Genomic DNA, 27,179 nt, shown 5'->3' on the forward strand with positions numbered 1-27,179 from the left:
TTACACCTATAAAGTTGTCCAAATTCCCCCAAGGGAATGACTGTTTATTATTTATGAGCGGGGAGAGGGAGGTGCAAAACAGGGGAGGCACTTCAAATATTTTTTTAAGCACTGGAGGGAGTTATGTCTTTTTTATTTGGCCTAGGGGAGGGACAGTCATCTTTACACTACATGTTACATTAACGTAAAGTCTCCATATCTAATTCACTGCACATTTTTGCAGATCTACACACACACACACACACACACACAATTAGCTTTTGCTGCCACTTGGTGTTAAAGGTACAAATTACAGATAACCTAACAAGCAGGAGTGCCACAGATATCCATTCTCATAAGAATCGACCTCATTGGCCAAGTAAGTGTGCACACAGTTATCTCAGCCATGTAATAACTATTTCGTTTGTAGATAAAGAGCAAACCCCCTGAGCAGTAGACGTTATGTAAACATCGTCTCTTCAGTGTCATCACTGTGTCTGCCACCTTGTTCAGAATCCAAAAGTTTAGCTTAGTGCTCGTCATGTAAGACAAGTTGTCAGCTCACACATTGTAAATGTTGACATTTTGCATGATACAGTGAGTGTGAAGTGAAGTGAAGCCTTAACTTTAGCATTAATGCACTTTAACTTTTTAATTTTTAACAAATGATTTTTTTTTTTTGCATTAGAGATTCTATGACAACAATTTATGATGATATCCAAGAGAGACATGTGAAAGTCTACTTATCAGAACATTCCAAGCAGGCCCCAGCCAGAAGCAGAGATGAGGGCTACTGAAGGACTGTGAGTTCAGATAGCTTCCCCCTCATACATACATTTTCACTTGGGTTGTCACCTATCCTGTATAATGCAGGATTGTCACGCATTGAAAAATACAATTCAGTGGCCCTTACTGAATCAATTCAGGCCATGATTTGTCCTGCACATCTGTGCACACCCTCTAATGCATAAACTATGGTTTCACAAGCTTGGAATGACATGAGAAACAATAAATCCAAAAGAGTTTCACAAAACAAAAAAAGTATTATATCAGAATTTGTGGTCGAGAATGACAGAATAACTAGTAAGTCACTCAGTGTCATTGTTGCCATGGTTACAGAGACCCAGGCGCTCTGTTTTTTTAATTTCGGTGAGTCCAAACCAAGACTCAGTCAGTCCTGTCAGAGGAAGGAGTACTGCACAATTCAGGATGAAATCAAAAGATCATGAACAGGAAAATAAATGCAAGATGAATTAAACAGATCATCAAGAAATCCCAGCAGCGACTGTACCTCTTAAGAAAAATGAGGAAATTTGACATGCTTACTAAAATCCTTAGCTGTTACAGCTGTACAGTCTAGAGTGTCCTCACCAGTTCAGTCAGGAGCAGTCTGTCCATCCATTCAGGACACTTACAACAGCAGGGTCATCAGGAGGGCCAACAACATCATCAAGGACAGCACACGCCCCAACCACAGTCCAATTTGGCACAAATGTCCACAAATGGCTGATAGGATAAAATGTTGAAGTGATAACCTTAAATATCCAAAAGGTCAAAGGTCAACTTCACTGTGACATCATACTGCAAAAACACTTTTCTGGTCATTATTCAATGTCAAAACTCAGCAACAGAAGGGGAGACATTTGGTCAGATACTGACTCAGTGACACTAATCTTGGGTGTCCATCTTGACACTCTGCTGATTGTATAGATCCTCTGTAGATCCTGTTTAGATCCTCAACTACTGTAACTGCAACTTGACCAGTTCACTGAGGCATACAACTGTGAGGCAATAATTCTAGTTTACGCAGATTTTAAGGTACAGATGTGTGAGTTTACCTCACAGCAAAATAGCTCTTAACCTAAGGACAGGTGATTTAGCCTAGCATCAGTTTAAAAAGAGACTCAACAAGTTGCTAAAAGCGCTCTTTCTGAACGGGGCAGGCTTCAATGTGATGTAATGTAATGTTCTATAATTTGAGGTATATTGTAATGTGTAACTAACTAATGTACATTTTTCCCGTTTGTTCAGTCAGGTACACACCAGCCACACAAAATGCCAGAGGTGCAAAGAGTTAAAAGAAAAAAACAAAATCCATGTAAAGCAGCATATATTTGGTTTGGTTTTAAAGTCTGATGTTGTTAGTGCTTTTCAGAAGCCGCTGCAACACTGTTATCTGTGTCTTGGGAGACTGCTTTAGTGTGGCACTTTTGTCACACCTGACAGGAAACAAAGTGGGAGCACAAGAGAGCGAGAACAGGAAATGACAAGGTACAAGTTTTAATGCTTATTATGAGTCTGTTAGCAGAGTAGAGCGGCAGATATCTTCTTCTTAAAAATAATCTGTTATGCTGATCTTCTCACACCACCAATGACCATATTGTGCTTACCTTACTAAAATGCATGATAGTGATGCTGAGGACCACAACCCAGCTGAGGTCTGGAACCACATGATAAATCAGGAGGACTCTGATCATGTTGTCGACTCCTTAAATTCCTAAAAATAGTCTATTATACGGATCTTCTCACACCGTCAATGACTAGCCTATGTTGTGCTTAGCCTTAGAAGGAATACTGACAGTGATGCAGAGGCCTGGGAGTTTGAGACTTCTGAGTAGTATCTTAGCTGTTCCTAGGACTGCACTCTTCCTGACAGAGACCTCAGATGTTGTACCAGGAATCTGCTTGAGCCACTCTCCTAGTTTGTGGGTCACAGCCCGAGTGCTCCGATTACCACTGGCACTACTGTTGCCTTTACTCCCCACATCTCTTTTCAGCCCTTGGTATTTTTCAGGCTCCTGATGTTGCTGTTACTCGCGATTGCTACATCTATCACCACTGCCTTCCTCTGTTGTTTGTCCATCAATGCGATGTCTGGTTGGTTAGCCATCACCAGTTTGTTAGTCTGGATCTGGAAGTCCCACAGGATCTTAGCTTGGTCGTTCTCAACCACCTTAGGAGGTGTCTTCCATTGTGACCTTGGGACTTCCAGCCCATACTCAGTGCAGATGTTCCTGTACACTGTGTCAGCCACTTGATTATGATGTTCCATGTAGGCCCTGCTATTGTGCTGAACTGTCTCAGGAGCATCTTTGCACAGCCTGCACCTGGGGTCCTGTCTGGTGTGGTAGACCCCTGCTTCTATATCAGTCTTTAGGTGCGATAGCAGTTGTTGTTTGTGGATGTTGGAACACTGGGATAGGTGTTGTTTCCTTCTCAGTCTAGATGTTGGGTTTCATCCATATATCCCACATCCTCTGCATGTAGCCCCTTTCACTGGGGTTAGTTGTATAGTAGCTTTCCAACAGTTCCATATTCTCTGCTCTCATCCATCCATGTCTTGTTCCAGTAGCCCATTTCTCATCAGGTTGCTTTGGTTCCCCAACACCTGACGTGGACCTTGTTGACCCGGGCGACGTCCAAGCTGGTATGACTCTTGTTTTTGTGATTTCACTCATCCTAAGGAAGGCAGCATTATGGACCTTGACTAAGGGTTCAGACTGGATATTTGTTACCTACCCTGACCAGGATTCGAATCCTGCATTCAAATCAGCATAATGACTGACTTGTAACAGAGTATTTCCACAGTAGCAAGCTGAACAATGCAAAACCAATAGTTGGTATCAGTTTTTTGGTCACTGAGTATTGCTGTGACGAACACAAGTCTAAACTGAGAAATGGAGCTGTTTTTTCTGAAGTGCTAATGACAAACATGGCAGACAGAGGTTGCATTATGTCACCAGGATCCCCTCCTAAGTATCACACTACATACAAACATTATCATTTGATCACTGTCCTGATCCTCTGCCACGCCCGGACTTTCCAGTGGTCCAACCGTGGCAGAACAGTTTAGACAGTAACCCAAGCCAGAACAAACTGAGGAGCTAAAAATACCAACAGTCAACAATCCGGCTGCTGTGGGACTGAGACAGCGGGCATGGGAGGGTTAGACAGGCTGGCAGCGAGGGTAAAAGGATAGACAGCTGGGGCAAAGAGAAGTTGTGAGAGCTAGGACAGAAAACGGAGAGAAAATACGACTACAAACACCAACAAAACCAACATCCAGAACATTCCCCACCTATCTCTGCTTGTTATCCTCTTCTTTCATCTTTGATATTTTACTCACCGCTGCCTGGAGGAAATGAACTTTGCTCTCAGGCCTCCATCAGCAGGCAGTTCTGGGCCTGGTGCAGGCGGAGGAGCCACCATGGAGAACCTAGAGAAGCAGCTGATCTGCCCAGTCTGCCTGGAGATGTTCTCCAAACCTGTGGTCATCCTGCCCTGCCAGCACAACCTCTGCCGCAAGTGTGCCAACGACATCTTCCAGGTGAGTCTGGGATTTGTCTCACGTGGTAGATAAAGGATAACTTCACACACAAAATTAGGCTATCATTTGTAGCTATACCAAAAGCTTGCCTTGTATTACGTTCAATTTGTGAAGAAACCTTTTGTTTTCACATGCCTCCATGGTGAATGAAGAATCCAAAAAGAGGAGAAAACTTGTGAAAACTTTAATTCATCAAGAATTTTCTGGCATGCAATAAAAACAAAGTTTTCTTCAAGAATTCAAGATAACATTAACACTATTGGTTAATTTAATAATAGAGATATTTCAAAAACTCCTCAAATGTTTTGGTCTAAAAACTTAATCTGAAAAGTAATGAGTAATTATACACTCACTGGCCACTTGTACACCTGTTCAACTGCTCATTAATGCAAATAGCTAATCAATCAATCACATGGCAGCATCTCAACCATTTAGGCATGTAGACATGGTCAAGACGACCTGCTGAAGTTCAAACCGAGCATCAGAATGGGGAAGAAAGGTGATTTAAGTGACTTTGAACGTGGCATGGTTGTTGGTGTCAGACGGGCTGGTCTGAGTATTTCAGAAACTGCTGATCTACTGGGATTTTCACTTCACACACAACCATCTCTAGGGTTTACAGAGGAAAAAGAGAAAATATCCAGTGAGCAGCAGTCCTCTGGGTGAAAATGCCTTGTTGATGCAAGGATTAATGACTGTGTGCCCATCTCAGAAGACAAATACACCATGTACTGTAATCTGATCCTAGTATTACAAAACAGAAACATTATGAACTGCTCCAGAAGTTATCACAAGCTGAGCCATCACAAAGACATCCTAATGGGAACCTCCATGTTTTGGAATAGGAGGAGAAGATGGTGGTAGTTTATCTTTTACTCAGGAGCCATCAATGGACCTTTTTTTAAAAAAGAAAAAAAAAAACATTTTATTTCTCTCTCCTGTCTATCCAGTCAGCTAACCCTCTGTGGCAGTCCCGCGGCTCCTCCACCATGGCTTCCAGTGGCGCTCGCTTTCGCTGTCCTTCGTGCCGCCAGGAGGTGTTGCTGGACCGCCATGGGGTCTACGGTCTGCAGAGGAACCTGCTGGTTGAGAACATCATAGACATTTACAGGCAGCAGGAGTCCTCCAGGTGAGTGTGTATGTGTGTGCTGGAGGGATATAGAGTCACACTTACACTATATATATAAACCTTTAAATGAATACTTCACCCACAAAATGTCCACTTGTATATCAATAACTCACTCCATGTTATGCTGAATTTGCAAAGAAAACTTTGTTTTTCTCACATGCCTTGATGATGAACAAAGACTCCAAAAAAGGAGAAAATTCTTGATGAACTGAAGTCATAGGGGTCCATGTTTAGTTCAGTAAACCTAAATCAAATCACCCGCTTGCAAACTTTCACACAACTGGTGCAGTATAATCCAAGTCTTATTGTGCTGCTGTCTTGGCCAGGCCTCCCTTGTAAAAGAGATTGTTGATCTTAATGGGACTTACCCGGTTAAATATGGATAAAAAAAATAAATAAATAAAAATCATATTCTGCGCCCCAAACACGTGCATTTTTGCTGAAACCTTAACATTTAAAAAAGGAACTGAAAGCAAAACTTATCTATGCTCTAGGCAGATGTTGTTATTGCACTTAATGTATGTAATGTCACCCAGACTGGAAATGAGAATTAGGACAGTTTATGAGGTAAGGGAGTTTAGAGTTGTGATGGCCCACGGAAAGAAACTGTTTGTAAGTCTGTTTGTCCTGCTTTTAATGCTGCTGTACCGCCTGCCGGGGAAGCAGTTAGGTGAACAGTGATTGACCAGGGTGGGAGAGGTCCTTTATGATTTTCCTGGCTCTGCAGAGGCACTGGGAGAGGAAAATGTCCTCCAGGGAGGGCAGAGAGATGATTTTATCTGCTGTGGAAATCACCCTCTGCAGTGCCTTCCAGTCTGCTGCCGTGCAGCTGGCACACCACGCTGTAACACAGTATGCCAAGACAGTCTTGATGTTAGATCGATAGAAAGCCACAAGCAGTTTCTTTTTCAGGTCCACCTTACGGAGCAGTCTCAAGAAACGCAACCGCTGCTGGGACGTTCTGACCACTGTCAGAGTGTTTGCTGGCCAGGACAGGTCCTCCGAGATGTAGGTCCCCAAGAACTTGAACTCCTCCGGTTATGAGGCCAACCACGGTGGTGTCATCAGCAAACTTAAAGATTGTGTTGCTGGAGTGGTTAGATGTACAGTCATAAGTGTACAGGGCATAAAGGAGTGGGCTCAGCACACAGCCTGGTGGGGAGCCGGTGCTAAGTGTGAGGGCGGAGGAGCAGTAGGGGCCGATTTTGGCGGTTTGTAGGCGGTCAGTGAGGAAGTCCTTGATCCAGACACAGATGGAGGGGGAGAAGTCCAAGTTCTGTAGCATGCCAATTAATATGCTCGGGATGATTGTATTGAAGTCACATAATAACATAAACAAACAAATTGATGGTGGCAGTGGTAGACGAGCAATGTTTTGTCAATGGAGTCTGGCATTGAGGAGAACATATATACATTTCACTTTCAGTTCAGTTTGAATACTAAGGTTTAAGCGAAAATGCATGTCTTTTGGAAGCACTGAGCATAGGATGGGATAAATGAGTTTTTGTGACTAATTCAGCATAACACAGAGTAAGTAATAGATATGCCAATGGTTATTTGGGGTGTAAAGTATTCCTTTAATGGCTAATAAGACACTATTATTTAACTGTAAGGAAACATAAGGACATTTTTAATCATCATTATTCATAAATACTCTAAACTGAACTATTTTCTGCCCAGTAGTTGTCAGTATTTACACCACATCTTCTAAACAGGTTTAACAGGAAGAAGTCTTAATATAGAATGTGAAGTAAGACTCTTCATGTTATTGTAATCATGAGTGGCCACCAACAGAGAGCAGTATTGTATTCTATTCAGACCACAGTCTTTGTTTAACAGTGATACAGAACTGATCCCTAGTGATGGGGTTTTATTCTGTTTTCATTGTAGACAATTTAGAGAGTTTAAGGCTTTGAGGCAGATAAAAAAACAAACCGGTACTTGCTGACATGATATATACGGTAGTTTTAAAGTGAGGGGATCATACGATAACACACTTTTCTGAGACTCTGCTTATTTGCATTAATCATCAATTAAATGATAGATAGATAGATAGATAGATAGATAGATAACGTTATTGTTCACCTCAGTGAAAATTTGTCTTTGGCTCCTCTCAAAAATCAAAGGTACAGGCAGACACACACCAATAAAAATGTACAATTAAACCATATACAAGATGCAATAGTGCAAATAGGCAGGTAGGACCAATAAATTAAATAAATAGTAAAAGAGAGCACATCTCAACTGGCTCTAGGGATGCTAAATCGACGCCCAGATGGGGGCAGGTCAAACTGTGAGTGTAATGGATGTGAGGCATTGGCAATTATATGTTTAGCCTTCCTGCATACAGCATTGCCAAATATATTGCTGAATTGGGGGGTTATTTTACAATACAGTTACAAAATGCTTGACATGGTTGAACCAGGATTAAAACATTTTAGGACTGCAATGAGGCACACAAAATTAGACAACAACAATAATATAAGATAAAACCCGTATTAATAAAACAGAAAAGATATGTTGTAAATAAAATGGTGTGCTAGCCTTAATAAAAAGCTTTTTGACATGTCTCTATTTATTCATTTTACAACTGTCAGTAGATCGAGAGGTCAAACTGAGCATCAGTCACACGAAATGTGACAGTTCAACACCACAGTGTCACCAGTTTTGAAACATGTCCGCTGTCTTGATTTTGTGTGTTACCCCTCAGGTGATGAATACCATTTTCTTTCTATATTTGCATTTTGATGCACTGTTTGTTTACTACAAGTTATAGATATGATGTGTGTGCATGGAAAACATACTAGGAAGGTGAAGGATGTCAAAGACACTGAAGAAGAAACATAAAGAATGGAGTTTGGAGTTGGAGTCAGTAGAAGTGCAGTGATGACGTGGCACGTGTTTAACACAGAGTTTGCAGGAACAATCTGTATCTCATTTCTGCACTGAGTTGTGCAGCAATTGTTGCATATTTCCGGCCTGAATTTGGTCATTCTTTTGTTAATCTATTAATCATCATATTGCTTTAAAATACATTGTGTTGTCTGAAGTCTATTGCTGCTCACAAATTTACATAAAGACTACAATGTTCCAAGTAGAAGCCTCTTCAGTCCATCTGCTTGTGTTTTTATAAGCGTACACACTTACTACAAGTCTACACTGATATTTAAGTCATCCTCACTCCAAAATAGAAGCTCAGTGAGTCACAGTTGGCATTCACTGGCGACAGAAGGACAGGAGTCCCCTCATTATGTGTGTGGGCTAAAATAGATGTGATTGTTCACAAATGTTTTGTAACTTGTAGTTTCTCATCATTTTTTTATGTGCGGAAAAAAACATCTCATTACTTAATCATCATTTCTGTCAGAGACACCTACGTCAGAGTACAAAGGACCCTTTATTGCATATTCCGTAACTTCCGTTAAATATGCTTTGCTTTTTTTAGGATGCTTCGTAGTGCCAATGCTACCCAACTGTCCCCACTGCCTACATGAAACAACTGTGACCTCGCTGTGAGGGCTGGGAAATGGTGTTTAATCTGGTTGTTCATTTCTGCTTGTATGATAATTAAAGGGAAGCTTTTTGGCTAATTGTCAGGTTCATACTTGTATTTTGGGTTTCCACTTTATTTCCCTCATACTGTCTGTGCTGAGACATCTGTATTCACCTTCTGTCTGAGACGCTCTGTTTTAGCCCCTGTTTCTTTAAGCCCCCCTCCCAAAAAAGCCCAGTCTGCTCTAATTGATCAGTGTTTTGGGGTCTTCCAAACAACCCTTAGAAACCCATAGAAACAGCACAGTTCTGAAGCCAATTTTACATAGTGGCCCATAGAGAGTATTTCCCATAGACTTATATTATAAAAGTGTTGCCTGTAAATCAGTGGATACATTTTTCTGAGCATCACAACCCCTGCAGAATGACTCATTTCACTCTGGGGATTTGATCTATTCTGTCTGATTACATTTAGAAAGTCTGGAACAGTGGTTCTCAAATGGTGTCAATCCAGGTATCAATGCAGGTGCCAATCCAGCTGCGCCGTGGGAATTTTGTGATAACCACACATTATAACTGCAATATTCAACTGGGCCTATACAAAAAGTTATGAATGAATTTTTAACTGTATCAGTATGTTGTGCATATCCATTTCCTAATAGGGAGGCAAAGACTAGCGAAAAAAAATAATTTAATTGAATTAATTTAAAAAACCTTCACTGGGAACCAATTTGTCGCTGTTTGTGCATGGGAATTATAAGTGTGTGACACATCAAAAGCCCTGATTGGCAGCCAGTGTGAGGCATGCTAACAATTAAAAGGAGAGAGGCCTGAGTGGGACAATAAATCGCTTTATTGTACGGAGCAAATTACAACAAAGCACCAGTGATGATGACCGACGACTGAAAGAAAAGAGAAAAAAAAAAAACGGTCCTTAGACAGTATCACAAAAGCTGTCTGTCTTATTTTTTCTTATATTTATTGTCTTATGTCGTGATAAGAGTGCTAACAGACCTTATAGAAGCTATTGTACAGATATAAATACAGGTGTGCCTTGAGATTTTGGCATGCCCTTTGGTGTGACTTGGGCAAAAACAGTTTGAAAACCACTGGTCTAGAAGAGCTGCATGATTAAATTTCTTTTCTTGGATTCATGCAATACCGAGCAACTTCCATAGGAATGAACAGAGCCCCGTTCAGCCTCTGATGCTGTGTCCAGTTCTCTTAATACATACATCCTTCTGCATCTCTGCGTCTTTGTGCAATCATTGCAGCTGGGGAAATTACTGTACCAGAGGATATTGGCACTTTCTACCATGAGAAATCACCAATTAAAGCTTCTAAACCAAAATCTTCATGGCAGGAATATGTTCTGAAATAAGGGAGAAATTAACATCAACAACCAAAATCAGTTCTCCCTGACGTTAGCATGTAGCTACATGTAGCAGTGTAGGCTAAGTTAAGTTGAACACTTGCAGTAGAGTGTCTGGAGCAGATGAACATATAAAGAAATCTGTCATGAGCTAATGTCAGCTTGTCTTAAAAGTTGAAAAAACAGAAACAGAGTATTCAGAACAGCCCTGAGATTTTTTCTAACATGGAATTACTCCCTATTTAAAACTTTGGTCACAGTTACTATGAACATCTGACACTGTAACATTATACTGATGACAGAAAATAGGGAAAAGCATAAAAGCTCTCCTTCAAATGTGTGGCCTTGAAATAATCATATAAAATGCACATTGACAGAGACAAATCTGAGAGGAAAATTACATAAAATCACACTAAAATACATTTCAGTCAGGATCACATGGAAAGCCAAAGGCAGAGGTAGCACACCTCTCAGCCCTTCTGCGTGCCTACGTGGAAAGCCTTAAGGCAGAGAGAGCACACCTCTCCACCCTTCCACATGCAAATGAGGAAAGCCTGAGGCAGGGAGAGCAAACCTCCCTGCCCTTCCATGCGCCTTCATGTAAAGCCTAAAGCAGGGAGAGCAGCAGCAAAGACCCCCCAGGAACAGTGATAAGTCAGATACAGCATGAAAAGGAGGAGCTGGGGTGGAGGCAGGTTGCAAAGCAGCTTGCAGAGGAAGCAGCAACAGTAGGCAGGTCAGAGCAGTTTAAATAGGGCACACAGAATGAGATTCACCAATTGGTTGCATAGAAAGGAATTATGTGATCTATCAGCTGACTCCCTTTCATCAATCAGCTGCTCCATCAGTTGATTGGGCTGTTTGAAATCAGCTGATGTAGCTGGGATGTGGGCTGAGCTTAAAATTGTGTCCTGCCTGAACTAACGCTTGGTTCAGTGTATTTATGGTGTCCTTTGGAGGTATATTATGGGAAGCTGAAATCCTCAGATAGCAAAGAAACAAAAGTGATCTCAGCCAATTTTTCGGAGTAGTTCTTACATCATCCCCTGACATGAAAAAATATGTCAGCAGTAACAGAAATAAAATAAGCTGGTTTAAGAATTGCAGACACTGTGTCACTAGAGCATGGAAATCTGGCCTTTAAGAGCATTTTAGGCACATTATAATAAGTGCATCACAATGATGGCCAGTAGCAAAGACACCTGTGCTTCGATATTCTTTTTGCCAAAGAATAAATACCCTACCTGGAATTATCTTGTAAGAAAAACACAGGATGTACCTCTGGGCAGAAAATGCTGATTTGTTTGAGCAGTGTGAAAACATGAGTTACTCTTCCACACTTGGACTTAAAGTACCTCAAGGTTAATGTCTGCCCTTTGTTATGACTAAACTTTTAGTTTTTGAGCTTAACTCTTGTTACAAACTTTGGAATTAAAAACAAGTCAAAACACTTTATTTCTCATTAGTAGAGTATATATTTTTCAAAAAGCTGTGCATGAACCTTTTGATGATCCATTTCTCCTTTTTGTCTCGTCCAGGCTTATGAACATGAAGCCAGAGCAGCAGCAGCAGCTGTTGTGTGAAGAACATGAAGAGGAGAAGATCAATATCTACTGCCTGTCCTGTGAGACGCCAACCTGCTCCATGTGCAAAGTGTTTGGAAAACACAAAGACTGTGATGTCGCACCACTCAGCAGTGTTTACATGAGACAGAAGGTAAAGAATCGACTTCATTATGTGAAGGTGTTAATATACTCAGCTCACATCACTCCGGTTTATAACGCCACTTCACTTCACCTCTTTTTACATGACCCCACTCCACATCATTTCACTGCAGTTCACTTCGTATCACTTTACTCCACTTCACGCTACTTAGGGTGCTTTCAGACCTAGAGTTGTCTTGCTTTGGTCCAAATCAGGAACTAAGTTTGTTACAAAGTTGTATAATTGCCTAGAGTTTGTTTGTGTTCTCACGACAGCATTTACAAGCAGGCCAGATAAAATGCCTTGCACAAGAAAGCTGCTCTTGATTGGTCAGAATTTCCATGTGGGAAAAATCTCGAAAGTAAACAAAACGTCAAGGTGCAAGATAAATGTGACACTTCCTAATGTCACAATGGAGGGACAACTACGCAGGTTGATTTTAGCGCTGGTTATTGTGGACTATATTGCTGTCATTGTTCATTTTAGTCAAACCATACAGTCTGAAAACGAGGCGCAGCTCCAAATAGAAAACAATGGTTTGATGCATTGGATGTGCTGAATGTGCATATTAAGGCAGTACAGGAGGAGGTGCACATTAATAATCCTCCAGGACTGTAACATGCTCATGTTTAACCCAAACAATGTGTCATGTGACTGCAGTTGGTTCAGATCGAGGTCGGAACACATTCTCACCACAAACGAACCGCACCAGAGTTAGTTTATAACCGGACCAAGACCACCTCTTCAAGAACATCTCAGTCCGAATGTTTTGGTGCGCAACCAAACCTGCACAAATGAACTGCACTTAAGGGGCAAACAAACTTGAGTTTGATTGAACCAAACCAAACAGGGAAGGTGTGAAAGCACCCTTAAGCTCAGTCCAATAAGCCTCACTACCTTTAGACTACTTGTCTTCGGAATCAAAAACAGAGTCCCGTTTTTTGCAATTAGCTTTTCACATTCAAGACATTTGCTTTGGTGTTTTGTTGCACAAGAAAATGAAATTAAAGATAACAGCAAATGTTGCAAAAATCAAGAAACATATATACAGAATGAAGATAATCCTCATGAAGACATGAAAAATAACTTTGAAAAGAGAGACAAAAGCAAGCAAGAGATAAGAAGAGCTGTGCAGTCTTCAGAAGTGGTAGCTTCGCACTACTTAACTGCTTAATTTTTCCTTACTCCACTTACTCAATTTCACTTAACTTCACTCGAGTGAAGCTTCACACCATTCCACTCTACTCACTTTTCTTCACTATTGTCTACATCAGTTCACCTTACATCACCTTACATGTACTCCACTGTACTGCTATTTCCTTCTAGTTAATTTGGTGAATTTCATTTTCTACTCATCTTCACTGCTCTTTCCTTCACCCAGCTCCACATCACTGCTCTCCACCTCACAACACTCATCACTTCACTTCTTTCACTTCACTTTCAGGCAAAGCAACAAAACCAGAGGCAGATACATTGTTGTTGTGTATGTTGGAAGTAATCTGGCAGTTTTTATTTTGGAGGTTTTTATCTCTAACTAAAGCTGAAGCTTATCTAAAGGTCAAAGAACCATCAAAGAGTGTTTACAAAAGTCTAAACTTGTGTGGGCGACTTGATGGTCTTTATCCTACATGCTTCTCTCTGCTTCTATTTTTAAATCTTACTTTCCTTTTCTGTTCGGTTTGTTTGGTATTTCTTTCCAAGATATAACACAAACTGAGATACACACTGATCTACCACCCAGTGCAAATGCACAGTATATAAGTGAATACTGTATAACCACTGACTAGATACTGGCATTGGAAATTAGCAAAAGCCCTAAATGCTGACAGTAATACAGTGCACTGAATAATTATTTTGCATTTCTCTGTGTATATTGTATCAAATAAACACTTTTTTTTTTTAATTAAATCCAGTATGCAGCTTGGTCATCATCAGGTCAGTTGTGATGATACCAGACTTATTAACTTCTACATTAAATATATCTCATGAAAACAAATAATTTACTTAGTTGTGGAGACACAAAGTCACACAAAGACAAAGTGCAGCAGTTTTGTCATGCAGATGGCAGCAGCAGCAGCGTCCGGCTTGTTATTGAGCAGTTGGCTTTGTTGACATTTCAGTGCCGGCCTCTCCATCTCTCACTCTGTCCTCTGATTCACTCATCTGAAATTCAGATGAGGTTGATGAAAGTTGTTGATCCTCCATCTTCACGCAAAGGTTAATCTGAAAAACAAAAGTTTGTGGTTTAATTTGGCCCAGATAGAGGATGAGTGTTTGTTACACTAATAAATGACACTAAAAAGGTACAGAAGCTGTAAAGAAAAATGTGCATGATGTCATGTGATACTCTAAACAGATGCACACTGGTGACTCATGTTGTTGTGCTTTAGGCAGTGACAGGCTCGCTAACTAGAAAGTACTCAGAGTGCATTCCTCCGCCAACACTGCACACAATAAATGTGTGTTTTTAACCCTTTAATGTTTTGCTTAACCGTTTGATAAAGGACATTTGTAGTCACTTTATCTTAATAAAAAATGTGTTGAATTTAATTTAACTTGATTGAGCTATCTCTATCATTTGGTTTAGGTAGGTTATGCAAAAAAAAAAAAAAAATAAATAAATAAATAAAAAATTAGATGTTGCTGTGTCTCTAAACAGTATGCCTTTGCAGAAAGTTAGTAACAAAAAAAGTCACTCCAGACATGAGCCCTCTTTGTGGAGGGATTTTTTTCAACATGTCATAGTTTCATAGGTCTAACAGAACAGATTTATGTAACTTAATACAAAAAATAAAAATCTAATAAAGGAAACTTTGTGGGAGTTTTTATATTCAAACTGATGTAACATCCTTTTTGGTCAAGATCAACAGTCAGTCACAAGAGGACCGTCAACAAAACAAACAGAAAGACAATGTACGCGCACCTCTGTACATATATGTTAGGACGTAATGTGTTGCTGGGTGATTCTTGATGCAGTCAAAACAGTCCTTTTAGTTTCACAGCATTATGTTTTCAGAGGAATGTTGGTATCTAAATGTAATGTCAGTGATGTTCTGAATGTTTGCAGACAGACCTGAGTGACAGCATTGCAATCCTGGTTGCTAGTAACGACCACGTCCAGGCAGTCATCTCTCAGATGGAAGATATCTGCCAGGCTGTGGAGGTTAGACACGCACATGCACAAAAGGAAACTTTTTTCATTTGGGATTTTCGCATATTTAGACACCTTGTTATGTAATGTTGTCCATGTATCAGTCAGTACTGAGTCCTGATGCAATTAATTTCTCTACAGACAGATACAGTGCACACTTGAAGTAGGTCTGCTCTGAAATTAGTAGATAAGCATGCAGCACAAGCAGATGTTCATGAAAGGGGACCTATTATGCTTTTCCTTATTTGCTGTCGTATATATAATGTTACAATGTCAGCTGTTCATATGGAACATGGCCAAAATTTCAAATAATGAGGTAAACGTATATAAAACTAATCCCTGTGAGCAAAAACCTCAGGCTTCAGACCATTCTGAATACTCTGTTACTGTGCATTCACACTGGGCGCGAGTGAAGCGAATTACTCGCTCGTAACGCGCCGTGCGTAACGCGTGAGTTTGGCCGCTGGACCATTTTGTTAATTTGCGTTATCGCGTCAGTCGCGCAAGTAGCGAGCCCGCCCATTTTCACTAGATAACAACATCTGGCCCGCCATTCTCTCCTCAACCATGGTTGAGATAACCACCATCGCTGCTTTGTACCTGCTCTGGAAGTCCAAGATGCGTCGGAGGGCCAAACTCTGTCGTTTTTGGGTTCACCCTATCCTGCAGAAGTGCATCCAGCTCGACGAGTTTCACCACCTCCTTCAGGAACTCCGTCTGGATGATAGCCGCTTTCAGCGGTACTTCAGGCTGACTGGGGCCCAGTTTGAGGACCTGTTGGCGAGGGTTGGCGCCAGGATCTCCTGGCAGGACACCAACTACCGGTGCTCCATTTCAGCTGCGGAGCGCCTGTCCATCTGTCTCCAGTGAGTAGCAGTTTATTGTTGTGTCAACAACTGGACGTCACTGGACGGCACACCGTCACGCGAATTCACCTCAAAAGTTCGATATTTTCAACTCAAGCGATGAGGCGATGGACGCGAATTTCGCAGCTATCGTGCCGTGCCTACGTGTCTATTGCGTTGCGCTAGACGTGTCCATCACGCCGCCCAGCGCAAATTCGCGTCTAATTGCGTCTTTGCATTGACTTTGTATGTAATCTCGATGCGCAAATTTGCGAATTCGTGCTTGGTGTGAACGCACAGTTACTCAGTTTTTCTTCTTTTAAGACAAACTGATGTAAAAAAAAAAAGGACAGAGTTTTTAATATGGTCATCTGCTTCAGGCATGCAACTTAGTTTACATTACATTACATGCTAACATAAGAAAACATGCAATCTAAACTGCTACATGTAGCTACGTGCTAATGTCCGGGAATCATATAGTCTTAGTTGCCTACACTGCTACATGTAGCTACATGCTAACTTCAGGGAATCATGTAATCTTAGATGCCTACACTGCTACATGTAGCTACATGCTAACGTCAGAGAATCATGTAATCATAGTTACCTACACTGCTACATGTAGCTACATGCTAACCTCAGGGAAGCATGTAATCTTAGCTGCCTACACTGCTACATGTAGCTACATGCTAACGTCAGAGAATCATGTAATCTTAGTTGCTTCCTGCAGTTTCTTTGTATTGGATTATAACTGTAGTTGTAGTAAAAGAAAGCAGATTATAATTTTCTTCATACCTCAGGAGAACGGTCGGCGACAGAGAGAGCATCTGGCCGACAGATTTGACAACCTGGTTGCCATCTTGGATGAGCGGAAACGGGAGCTGGTGGGGCTCATTACCAAACAACAGGATGACAAACTCAAACGTGTTCGATCTCTCATTAGTCAGCACAGTGATCACCTGGAGGCCGCAGTGACGCTGGTGGAGTCGGCCATTCAGTCGATGGAGGAGCCACACATGTCTTTGTTTGTACAGGTGAGTAACACTTTATATCAGCTGGTTCCTGCAGGTTGAGTTAGATGATTGGACAGTCTCCTTAGTTTCTTTTTTCTTTTTTTTTCTGTGAATTTTTGGGGGCATTGTGACCCAACTGATCCAAAAACTACAAAATCACCCAGGGAGAACAAATATGTTAAAGGTAAATTCCTATGTGTTTTGTATCTTTTCAATGTGATTAATTTTAGGCAAAGAAAAAGAAACCAAAAATCATTTTCAGAAGGCTGAAGAATTAAAAATATCCTTTATCTAACAAGATTAGAAGCAGAAATTTGAATCAAATATCAGGATACAGTCTTAAAGAAAATAATCATAATTTTGTGTATCAGTAAATCTGTTTTTCTCATGACTTTCTATCCAGTTAATTATCCAGGTTTATGTTGCCTCACTTTCAGAGGATCCAGTGCTTTATAAATTTCAGGCCTCCCAATTTAAAATAACTGAACAATGATGAGTAAAATCTTTTAAGCACTAAACATTTTATTGATACTAAACATACAGTGCATTTCTATTACATCAGCAGTAGTTTGCATAAAAACAAACTTACCTCACACATCACATGCTCCTCTGTCATTGAAAGTTTCCTTCCGCCCATCTATATTCTTCCAACCACAGGTTTTGTTTGACAGGATGATCTGTGCTTAGTAGTCACCGGGCCATGTCTGCTGTTGCTGCAGATGATCAAGGGCTTTATGTGCATAGCTGCAGGGTGAGGAGGAAACAAGGGGCAGTAAGCCCAGCGGGATGCCTCTGAGTTCCATAAAACCCCCCTGAGGACAGCTCGGTCTCTGGTCTTTCATACCTTAAGACACAGGCACACACACACACACACACACACACACACACACACACACACACACACACACACACACACACACCACAAACACATGATTGTGTATTGATCAACCAATTGATCACATGCACTTACAGAAACAAACCAACACATTCTCACTCCGACCTTGTCACATATCAACGTTTTTGGTCATGGAATTTCCATGTCCACATATGACTTGCAAAGTACCCTGGGTGCGTTGGTTGTCTGACGTTCTGGGACACCGTGTCAACTTCTGCCTGTTACATGCACTGTCTTCTTTCTTTACGTCGGGACAACACGGTGAATTGACATTTTTTTTCTTCAACAAAAAAACATGGTTGAGTTATGGTTTAGAATCTTACGGAAGCGAAAACCACTCTCTTGGGTGAAAGTTGGTGTTTGTAGGACCCACCTACCACCCTTCCCGCCCATCCCACTCGGACTTTTGCTGCCTTAACTCTGTCCTTGTCCTGCCATGTTTACTCTGTTGAACTTTAACGGCAATCGGCCGCGTATTATGCTGACGTTAAAGGACGCCTTATTTCGTTGGTTTCTGATGTCAGAAGTCACTGCCCAAGCGCCAGATTTCGACGACTTCAGTGTGAGACCAGGCTCGTTTGATGGAGAAAACAAACACACAGTCAATACACTGACTTCTACATCTCATGTCTACAACAATAAATTGAAATTGAATTATTTTATTTTGAAGGTTTAAACTGAAATATCAATTTGCTCATGTAACTAACCGATCAGATTTTTAAGCAGCTTTACCATTTTATTGTCCCATGGACTTAACACTGTTTTAGAGGCTTTTCTACTGTGAGAACAACAAATCTTGGGGTGAAACACTGAACACATCAGATTTCACTTGGTGAAATTTATTCATGTGTTGTGTTAAAAAGCATGTAGGACAGGAAATAGAAGCATAGGTAGGAAGGCTTCTAAACAAACTGTAAGAGTTAGCATGGCTAGCGTGCTAACAGCAGCAGTCCACAGAGTTGTAAATTATACAGGTTTTACTTAGTACCAGGGGTCAGCAACCCTTTCTACCAGAAGAGCCATTTTTGGTCCAAAAAAATAAATTAAATCTGTCTGGAGCCACAAAATCTATTTCAGACCTATCATACAGGTAGCACAGCCTTCTGTATTAGCTTATCAACATTACTAATAGGTCTAATCATTAATGTTTTACCATAAGGTGGCTCCTCTGCAACAAAATATCTATGAATATTTGGTACCTTGCAGCCAAAGTAAACACATCTGTCCATGCACTATTAAATTCAATAGTTTCCCCCAAGACAAAAACAAAGTTTTCCTCACAAGCGTAACACAGGGTGAGTAATTGTTATCTAAATGGTCGTTTTGGGGGCTAAAGTTTTTCTTTAACAGAGTCTAAATTTTGTCACATTTCAGTCAACCCCTAAATCTTTAATGAATCAGTGCAGGAAGGACCCAAAATGCAGAGCAGCAGGCAGATTTGAGGTTTAACAAAAAGCGAGCTTTAATAAAGGTGATAAAACGCATCCAGAACAGGCAGGTACCAGAAAGTCCAAATGCGAGAAGAACCAAAACTAAACTGAAAACCAACCGCGATAATAAGATGAACTGAAAAAATCCAAACATAACACAAGACATCAGGCAGGAAACAGAGCAGGGAACGACACCAAGAACACAGGAATGAACTGACGAACGCACAGGTATATATACACAGAAAAAGAATCACAAGAACGACACACAGCTGGAGTAGGAGGGCACAGGCGAAAGGAGGGAAATGGAGATTGGCTAACAACAAGGGTGTGGTTGGGAACACGTGGGTGGAGCAAACAAGAGTAATACAGAACAGGTGTGAAGGGAAGACTCTGGGAACAGGGAAGGACTAACGAGACAGGTGTGACAGAAAACAGGCATAAAAACACACAAAGACAGAAAGAAAAACCAGACATGACACATGAGGAGAGAATCTACAAAATAAAACAGGAAGCAGCTAAAACATGAATGAATCAAGGAACAAAAACAGAAACTTCAAAAACAAAGTCCAAACAATAACAGCATATACACAGAATCCAAGGATCGTGAGAGAATTAAGCTTGTTTTGAAAGTAGTAGTAATTATGACACAAATGTGGAGTTTCTAAGTAACCTTTGTGTGCTGAAAATACAAATAAGGACAGCAACTAAAACTGTAAAAGAAATGCCTTTCACTATTTTCCAGAGCCCAAAGCAATACCTTCATGTTGCTTATTTTGTTACACCAGCAACCAAAAACATAATTATTTTACAAAGACAGTGCCGTTATAAAACAATCAATATTTCCTGAATGAGAAGCCAATCTCTCCTTCTCTCTCAAACTGAGCGGACATTGGAGATCCTCATGATTTTGTGTGTCAAAGTTCAGTCAGATTGAAGACGTGGGGTCAGTTTGCAATACCAATGAGTACCAATCTGTTTCTATAAAAATACATCCCCTACTACAGCTGCAAATTTGATTTCTCTCTGACACCTGCAACGTCAGAGTGAGCAACATGTTGTCTTGATACAAACAAACAAAATGATTGCATCACAAGGGTCGGAATAAATTAACTCTGAAGAATCTAAATTCTGCTCAAAATGATGCACACGACAAATCGTTTCATTGTGACTTTACCCTCTTGAACTCTTGAAGCTGTTTAATCACTTTATTCCTGAGCTAATGACATTGTCAGTAAAAGTTAATTGATTACTCAATCAACAGAAAATTATCTGACAATAACTGTGATAAATGGTTTATTATGTGGGTCATTTATCAAGCAAAAGGGCCCATCAACTGTTTCAAGTGGTCTTTCTCTTTTATATATCATTGTAAAATAAATATGTCTTGGATTTTGGACTGTTGGTCGAACAAAACAAGCAGTTTGAAGATGCAGCACTGGGCTCTGGCAAATTGCGATCACTATTTTTTTTAATTAATTGGACATATAATCATTAGTTGCAGCCCTAATTTGTATTTTAAGGACACAAAAGTTACTCCGAAATGCCACCATTTTTGGCAGACTGACTCGTGACTCGTGATGGAGCTTGAGGGCCGAGTGAAACGTGACAAAACTTTAAAAGTTAGTTAAACTTGACAGCAGACAGATGGAGGGTCCAACCTCGGTCGCCTCTGAAGAGACAAGCAGGTTGTTACTAAATTCAGCATCCTTACTGCTGATGCAACGTGCCTGCGTCACTGCATTTCCACTGAGGAAAGTGTGTGTTTGTGTGTGTGTGTGTGTGTGAGAGAGAGAAAGTCTGAGCCTCAGGTGTCGCTGTTTTATGTTCACCCACATCCTCTGCCAGAGCAGGTGTTAAAGGAGATAGAGTTAGTGGCAGCAGGTAGTAAACACCATGAGGCCACTCTGGCAGCTGGCAGTATTTCTTAACATCATGTTTTTTTTTTTTTGTTTTAACACGGTGACACGTCTGACAAATACTTGTGACTGATGTCGTTGGCACAGACAAGTGAAGCACAATGTGATTAATTTTGTCTCTTTGCTCTTTTCTGTCCGTCTTCTTCACTGTCACAGAACGCCCAAGTCATACTGGAAAAGTAAGTCGAGTGTTGTCTGTGGTGAAGCTCTGATTCTGCATGTAGTGAATGCGTTCAGATTTTCATAATTAATTCATCAGTAACTGAGTGTATTTATTTTAGAAATATTCTGAAGTTATTTATTTGAGTATTTACATTATTGCTACTTTATACATTTTAGAGGGAAACATTGTACGTTTTACTCCACTACATTTGAGTGACATTTTTAGTTGCATGTTATTCAGTAGATTTTAAAAACCTATGATAACAATGTAAAATATACGGAAGAATAATTTTTTCTTAAAGGTTAAATCTGCCCTTGTTTTTCTGAATTAATGACTATTATTTTGTTAATTAAGAAAAACAGAGCAACAGATTTTCTTCCAAGTTAATGCATTACACCTCATCAAAAATCTTTCTATCTATCTAAAAGTATAAAAAAGTAGTTCCACCTCAGCCAGCCACAACATTAAAGTGTTGCTTCAACAGTAAGAATGATCCCATGATATAGTATGACAATGTAAACCTGTAAGGGCCCATACAGTATTACAAGTAGTTTTACTTTTCATACCTAAAATGAGCACTCAAACATTGAGTACTGCATTCCATTAATTGGAGTAATTAAAAAGATAATTTTCTTTCTTTCTTTTTTTTTTAAATAGTCAGAGCCAAAGCAAAGATAGCAAAGATAGTTACAACCTCCAAATAGATGCTACATTTCCCATAATGCAGTATGATATCAACCTTTGAGTCATTTAAGTCTCTTAAACTCCATACTCACAGGTTGTAACATCCGCCCTCTAGAAAAAATAAAAAATAAAATAAAATAATCAATAATACATTAAATAAATACATTTTAATATGTTATATTTATTTATTATTTAATTTAGATTTATTTGTAAATAAAATTGTATTTATTTATTTTATTTTTCGCATGACAACATAATGGAAAGAAACCTACAGAGAAATAAAACATTTTACCTGGGGTTACCTTTCACTTAATGGTAAATGGACCTGCATTTGTATAGCGCCTTTTTAGTCATCCAACCACTTAATATGCTTCTTACACTACAAGTCACATTTACCCATTCACACACACATTCACACACTGGTGGCTGAGGATACCACACAAGGGGTCACCTGTTACTCAGTTTTAAACACACTCACACACTGGTGGGAGCAGCCATCGGATCAAACAGTCAATCATCCGATTGGTGGACAACCTGCTCTACCACTGAGCCACAGCCGTGTGGTCTGTTTGTTACTGTCTTACTGCAACAATTTAACTCTCACGAGACGTCAGAACGAGACTTCTCAATGAGCGAGATTTGATTAAACACAATAACAAACAGACCGATCAAGCAAAAAGTAAAGAAAAAAGGTTTTATTTCGTTGGCAGACACTTAAGATAATAACCTGAGCCTGTCAGTGGACAGTAGTGGATGTACATTGACAGTGTGATATTGACCTGAAGGATTACAGGATGTAGGATGTAGTTTCCCTTTAAATACAGTACTTGAGTAAATGTGTTTCATCAGTTTCCACCTCTGCTGGTATACAGCACTGTGTTGCCTCGTGCTAACAGTCATCAGCTCTGTGACATTTAGTCATTTTACATACATTATGTAGCAGATGATCAACTTGTTGCTAAGAGATCGAAAAACCAAACAAATCTGCTCTGAGCGCTGCCGTCAGTGAGCGGCCACATGGGGATGAGATGGAGGTCAATGTGTTTGTGCGTGTTTGGTGTGCGGACGGATTGAGACAATATATTGGCCTTTAATTTCAAATCGACACCAGTTATCTTTGAAATGGAAGTTTATCTGATAAAGTATTGTTGGATTTACTACTACTACACTGGTTGCAGATTAGACACCTTTAGTATGAAATAAGTCAATTATATATGAGTGTATATATGAGTGAGTCTTATAATATAAAATGCTGTGTGTTGACAGAATGGCAGTGACAGCCCGGACCTCTAATATGGAGCGTCCAGAGCTCGGTTATGAGAGTATGAGTCACTTTGTCATCGATACTGACGACCTCGCTGCCATGCTGAAGAACATTGACTTCTGCTCTGGTACGCACAGAGGTACAACATAAAACTAAAGTGTTATCATGTTGGTTACTTAACAAAGACAGTATGAGGTAGAGGAGCAGTGATGGAGGAAGAATGTTTAGTTTATTAAAAGTACTAATACCACACTGTACGCATACATATTCTGTACGCAAATGTACTTAAAGTATTATAAGTATTCAATGCAATGTGTGTGTGTGTGTGTGTGTGTGTGTGTGTGTGTGTGTGTGTGTGCATGTGTGTGTCTATAGGTGTGGGAGATGATGGAGAAGAAGATCCCGAAGAAGGTGTAGAAGAGTCAGAAGTTGACTTCTTCTCCAGATATTAAACCCAGAACTGAGGTAGCCGTTGCTTTTAATGACTCGTGCAGATACAGACCTTGCAAAGGTTAAAACTGTGATTCTAACAGAGGGCGGATACAAAGTGTTTGTTTCGGTTCTGAGTCTCCCCGTCAACCTGTATTGATGAATTGATGAGGGTTCTGCTTGGCCAGGGCTTTGTGGTGTGTTTGATTTCAGTTTAGAAAGTGTCAGACCCCTCACATTAGTTATTCAGCTTCAAGTGCTCTGTCACCAGTTGGAAAGGAGGTACCTGCAGCCCCGTCTCTCCTCTTGTCAAATGTTTTTTTTGCGTTTTTTACACAGTAATCGACTCACGTTAGAATGAAGAATTGAACTGAAAACGTTTAGCGAGAGGGGCTGAAAAGGAAATATTTTATTTGTTAATTTAGTCGTGAATTTTAGACCTGTCTGCACTGTTTTGGCGAGAATCAAATCTACAATTTTTACAAAAAAATAAAAGCAAACTCAAGTTCCACTTACTAGGCTTTTCTGGAGATTTCAAGTGCATTTAATGGTCTTCATCAGCAGGTAGAGTTTGCTCAGCTATCACAGAGGCCATTCACATCACACACCAAAGAAAGGGACAGAGGTCAAAAAATAAAATCAAACTTTTTCTCATTTTGCTGAATAAGATTTTCTTGGAATCTACTTACTTAAATACAGATAAATTATAGCAGTGGTTCCCAACTGGTCCAGCCTCAGGGTCCAGATTTCTCCTCAAGGTCCACACAGTTTAATGTATTTAGTGTCATACTTGCGTTTGGCCATGTCGTCGAGTTAGTTTGCTGTCTCTGTCAAGAACCTGTCTGTTAGTCACTCATGCTACAGCAGGAAACAGCACTTCAGAATAAGAGCTCTGTGCCAGAAATTCACTGTACTTAAAAATAAAGTTTGTTTTTTAGAAACTTTTAGAAACACATTTGCAAGTCATTTGTGGTCCTTTGAGAATGGACCCACGACCCACTTTTGGACCATGACCCACCAGTTGGGAACCACTGTCTTAAGGGATTGCTTTGAGTAATATAACAAACACAATCCCTAAACGCAGATGAATTATAGTATTCACTATAAATACTTGTCACTCCCTTATTAACTTTAATATATTTATAAAATAAACATATTTGTTAAATTTTCACTTTCTTGCACTTCGATAAAATTTAGCCTCAAATAACTGACAATGGTTGTTGATTATTTACTTTTTCATTGTGCATAGTATCACATCATTTCTTGGTGTTAGAAGTTAGAAATAATTTAATCTTTTAATTCTAGTTTTTTTTTTTTTTTACACTGTAGGTGCTGTTTAGTGGTTGCATAGCTCCAACAGCAGCCACAGCCGATAGCTAATCGGCCTGATGACCAGGCTACATTCATCAGGTCACCGAAAACATGATTCCAAATGACTAATTATGTTGCTCTGTAACTTCCGAATGTGTGAATATACAACTGTTTGCTAACAAGTTTGCCATAGGTGCGTTCCAATACCCATACTACCATACTATTTAGCATACCGGAAAAAGACTTAGTATGTCCCAATACAAAGTGTGTCAAATGCAGTATATTTTTTTTTTGGCTATTCTTTCCCACAATCCTCTGCGTAGTAGAAGATGCATCAAATCAACTGAGCTGAAGATAGATGACAGCTCATCGATAGCAGACAGAGACTGGCTAAAACTACATACATTGCAAAGTAACAACAGCGGAGCTCTCTAGGTTGACCTCCATCTCTGGCCAGCTTGTCAAATGCTGTTTCGTTGTATCTCCAAGGTAATGCTAACGGATAACGTTAAGGCCTGCTGCATTCCAAATTACATACTGTTTCATTTTACTGCAACAGATATAAGAGCAAGACAATTGAAAATCAAGGCACAGTGTTATTACAAAGTGGTATGCCCAGTTGTATGCACACTCCATGCAACAGTATGTACAGCAGCAGTGCACACTGAGAGTAAAAAGACAAAGAACATGGGGTGTGTGTTTGCTATTTTTTTCCACTACCCAAAAGTGGCCAAAAAATTAGGTACTGTGTGTTTAAGTGGATTGTTTTACATACTGTATGTATGTATACAGTATAAATTCATGGTGCATTATTGCTTGACTTGTGATGTCTTTTAAGTGCAAACTTCATGAAATGCTACATATTTAAAGTGTTTCAATCAACATCCTGCAGACATACAAGCTTCTAAGAAAGCAAAAGAAAGCGACAGCTCTCAAACTGAAGCAGTGCAAATGTGTCAGAGCCTGTTTATAGATGTTCTTGTTGCTCCGCTGATGAATTATAATATTTGGGAATGTGCAGAGTCTGAAGTCAGCAGCAGCAGTGGCGGCGGCAGCTCGCTGTGTATCATACAGAGGGGATGTGTGAAACCAGCTCTAACAAGACCACTTACGTAAAACAGAGCTGCAGAGAGCAAAGGATTCCCCTCATCCGCACAGAAAGGCGACAGCATCGGCGTATTGATGCTGACTCAGTCAAAAATAACAGCATCCTCCTCCATGCTGCATTTGTGTGACATTAGGCCGAGCAGCTGGAGAGTCACTGGTGATTGTTTAGACGTAGGATGATGACACTGATCTCATGATATTCGTCTTTTGTTTTTTACTCGAGGTCCCCGCTGCAGTCCTGGAGGAATGTAAAACAGAGACGGAAATAGAGGTTTACCATAATCCTCTGGAGGAAATCCATGCAGTGTTCAAGAGTGAATTCAGCCACATGAAAACAACAAAGACAACATGAAAAAAAAACACTAAATGATTGATTGAATTTACACCTTTCTTTACGTTATCCATGTGAGTTTCCTTCTGCAGCAGACCACATGCAAGACTTGGACAGATTTTTGCCTCCCACATTGTTGCCTTTTGTTTGGTAAATAAAAAATCCAGTGTGTTGTGTATAAATATATCTATCTGTGTAAAGCTCACAGGAAATGTATACCATGGATTTAGCACTGTATTCTGTGTTGTGGGAGGGTAAAAAGATTTTGCTCATGTGTTTCTTCAGGATTTAAAGCCCTTATATAGCTTTTCTGTCACAATACCTCCTAAAGGCGTCTGTAAAAGACTACAGTTTTATAATTCTTGTCAGATGTTATGTAAATAAATAAAAAAAAACTGTGTGAGGATTAAAGTCAGTGAGATAGAGATGGTTCCTTTCTGAGTAGACCCATTTTAACAGGGTGTGCTTGCAGCTCAGAACTGATGGTAAATTACTTTGTCAATGCAACAGCATATTGTCCTTTTTATATTTTCAAATAGAAGAAGAGAATTGTCCTTTTTAAATGCAAAAATACAGGAAAATGACACCACCAGTGAACAGGATGTAAAGCTGAAAGAGTGGGCAGATAAGCTTATTACTG

At 40.1% G+C, this 27,179-nt stretch overlaps 1 protein-coding gene across 2 annotated transcripts; it reads left to right on the top strand.

The window, feature by feature from the left end:
• The first annotated feature begins 3,187 nt into the window (after positions 1–3,187).
• trim54 (tripartite motif containing 54) lies at positions 3,188–26,964 on the top strand. Of its 2 annotated transcripts, none has more exons than XM_033648273.2 (9): positions 3,188–4,306; positions 5,257–5,435; positions 11,838–12,015; positions 15,071–15,166; positions 16,797–17,030; positions 21,407–21,429; positions 23,364–23,500; positions 23,737–23,826; positions 26,432–26,964. In XM_033648273.2, the coding sequence occupies exons 1-8, from the start codon at positions 4,121–4,123 to the stop codon at positions 23,811–23,813; spliced, it is 1,110 nt and encodes a 369-aa protein (XP_033504164.2). In that variant the 5' UTR covers positions 3,188–4,120; the 3' UTR covers positions 23,814–23,826; positions 26,432–26,964. The 2 variants fall into 2 exon arrangements, with proteins under 2 accessions (XP_033504164.2, XP_033504165.2); XM_033648274.2 differs by having other exon boundaries at positions 23,364–23,488.
• The last annotated feature ends 215 nt before the right edge of the window (positions 26,965–27,179 follow it).

The sequence above is a fragment of the Epinephelus lanceolatus genome, chromosome 13 (genome assembly GCF_041903045.1).
Source record: "Epinephelus lanceolatus isolate andai-2023 chromosome 13, ASM4190304v1, whole genome shotgun sequence".
NCBI lineage: Eukaryota > Metazoa > Chordata > Actinopteri > Perciformes > Serranidae > Epinephelus > Epinephelus lanceolatus.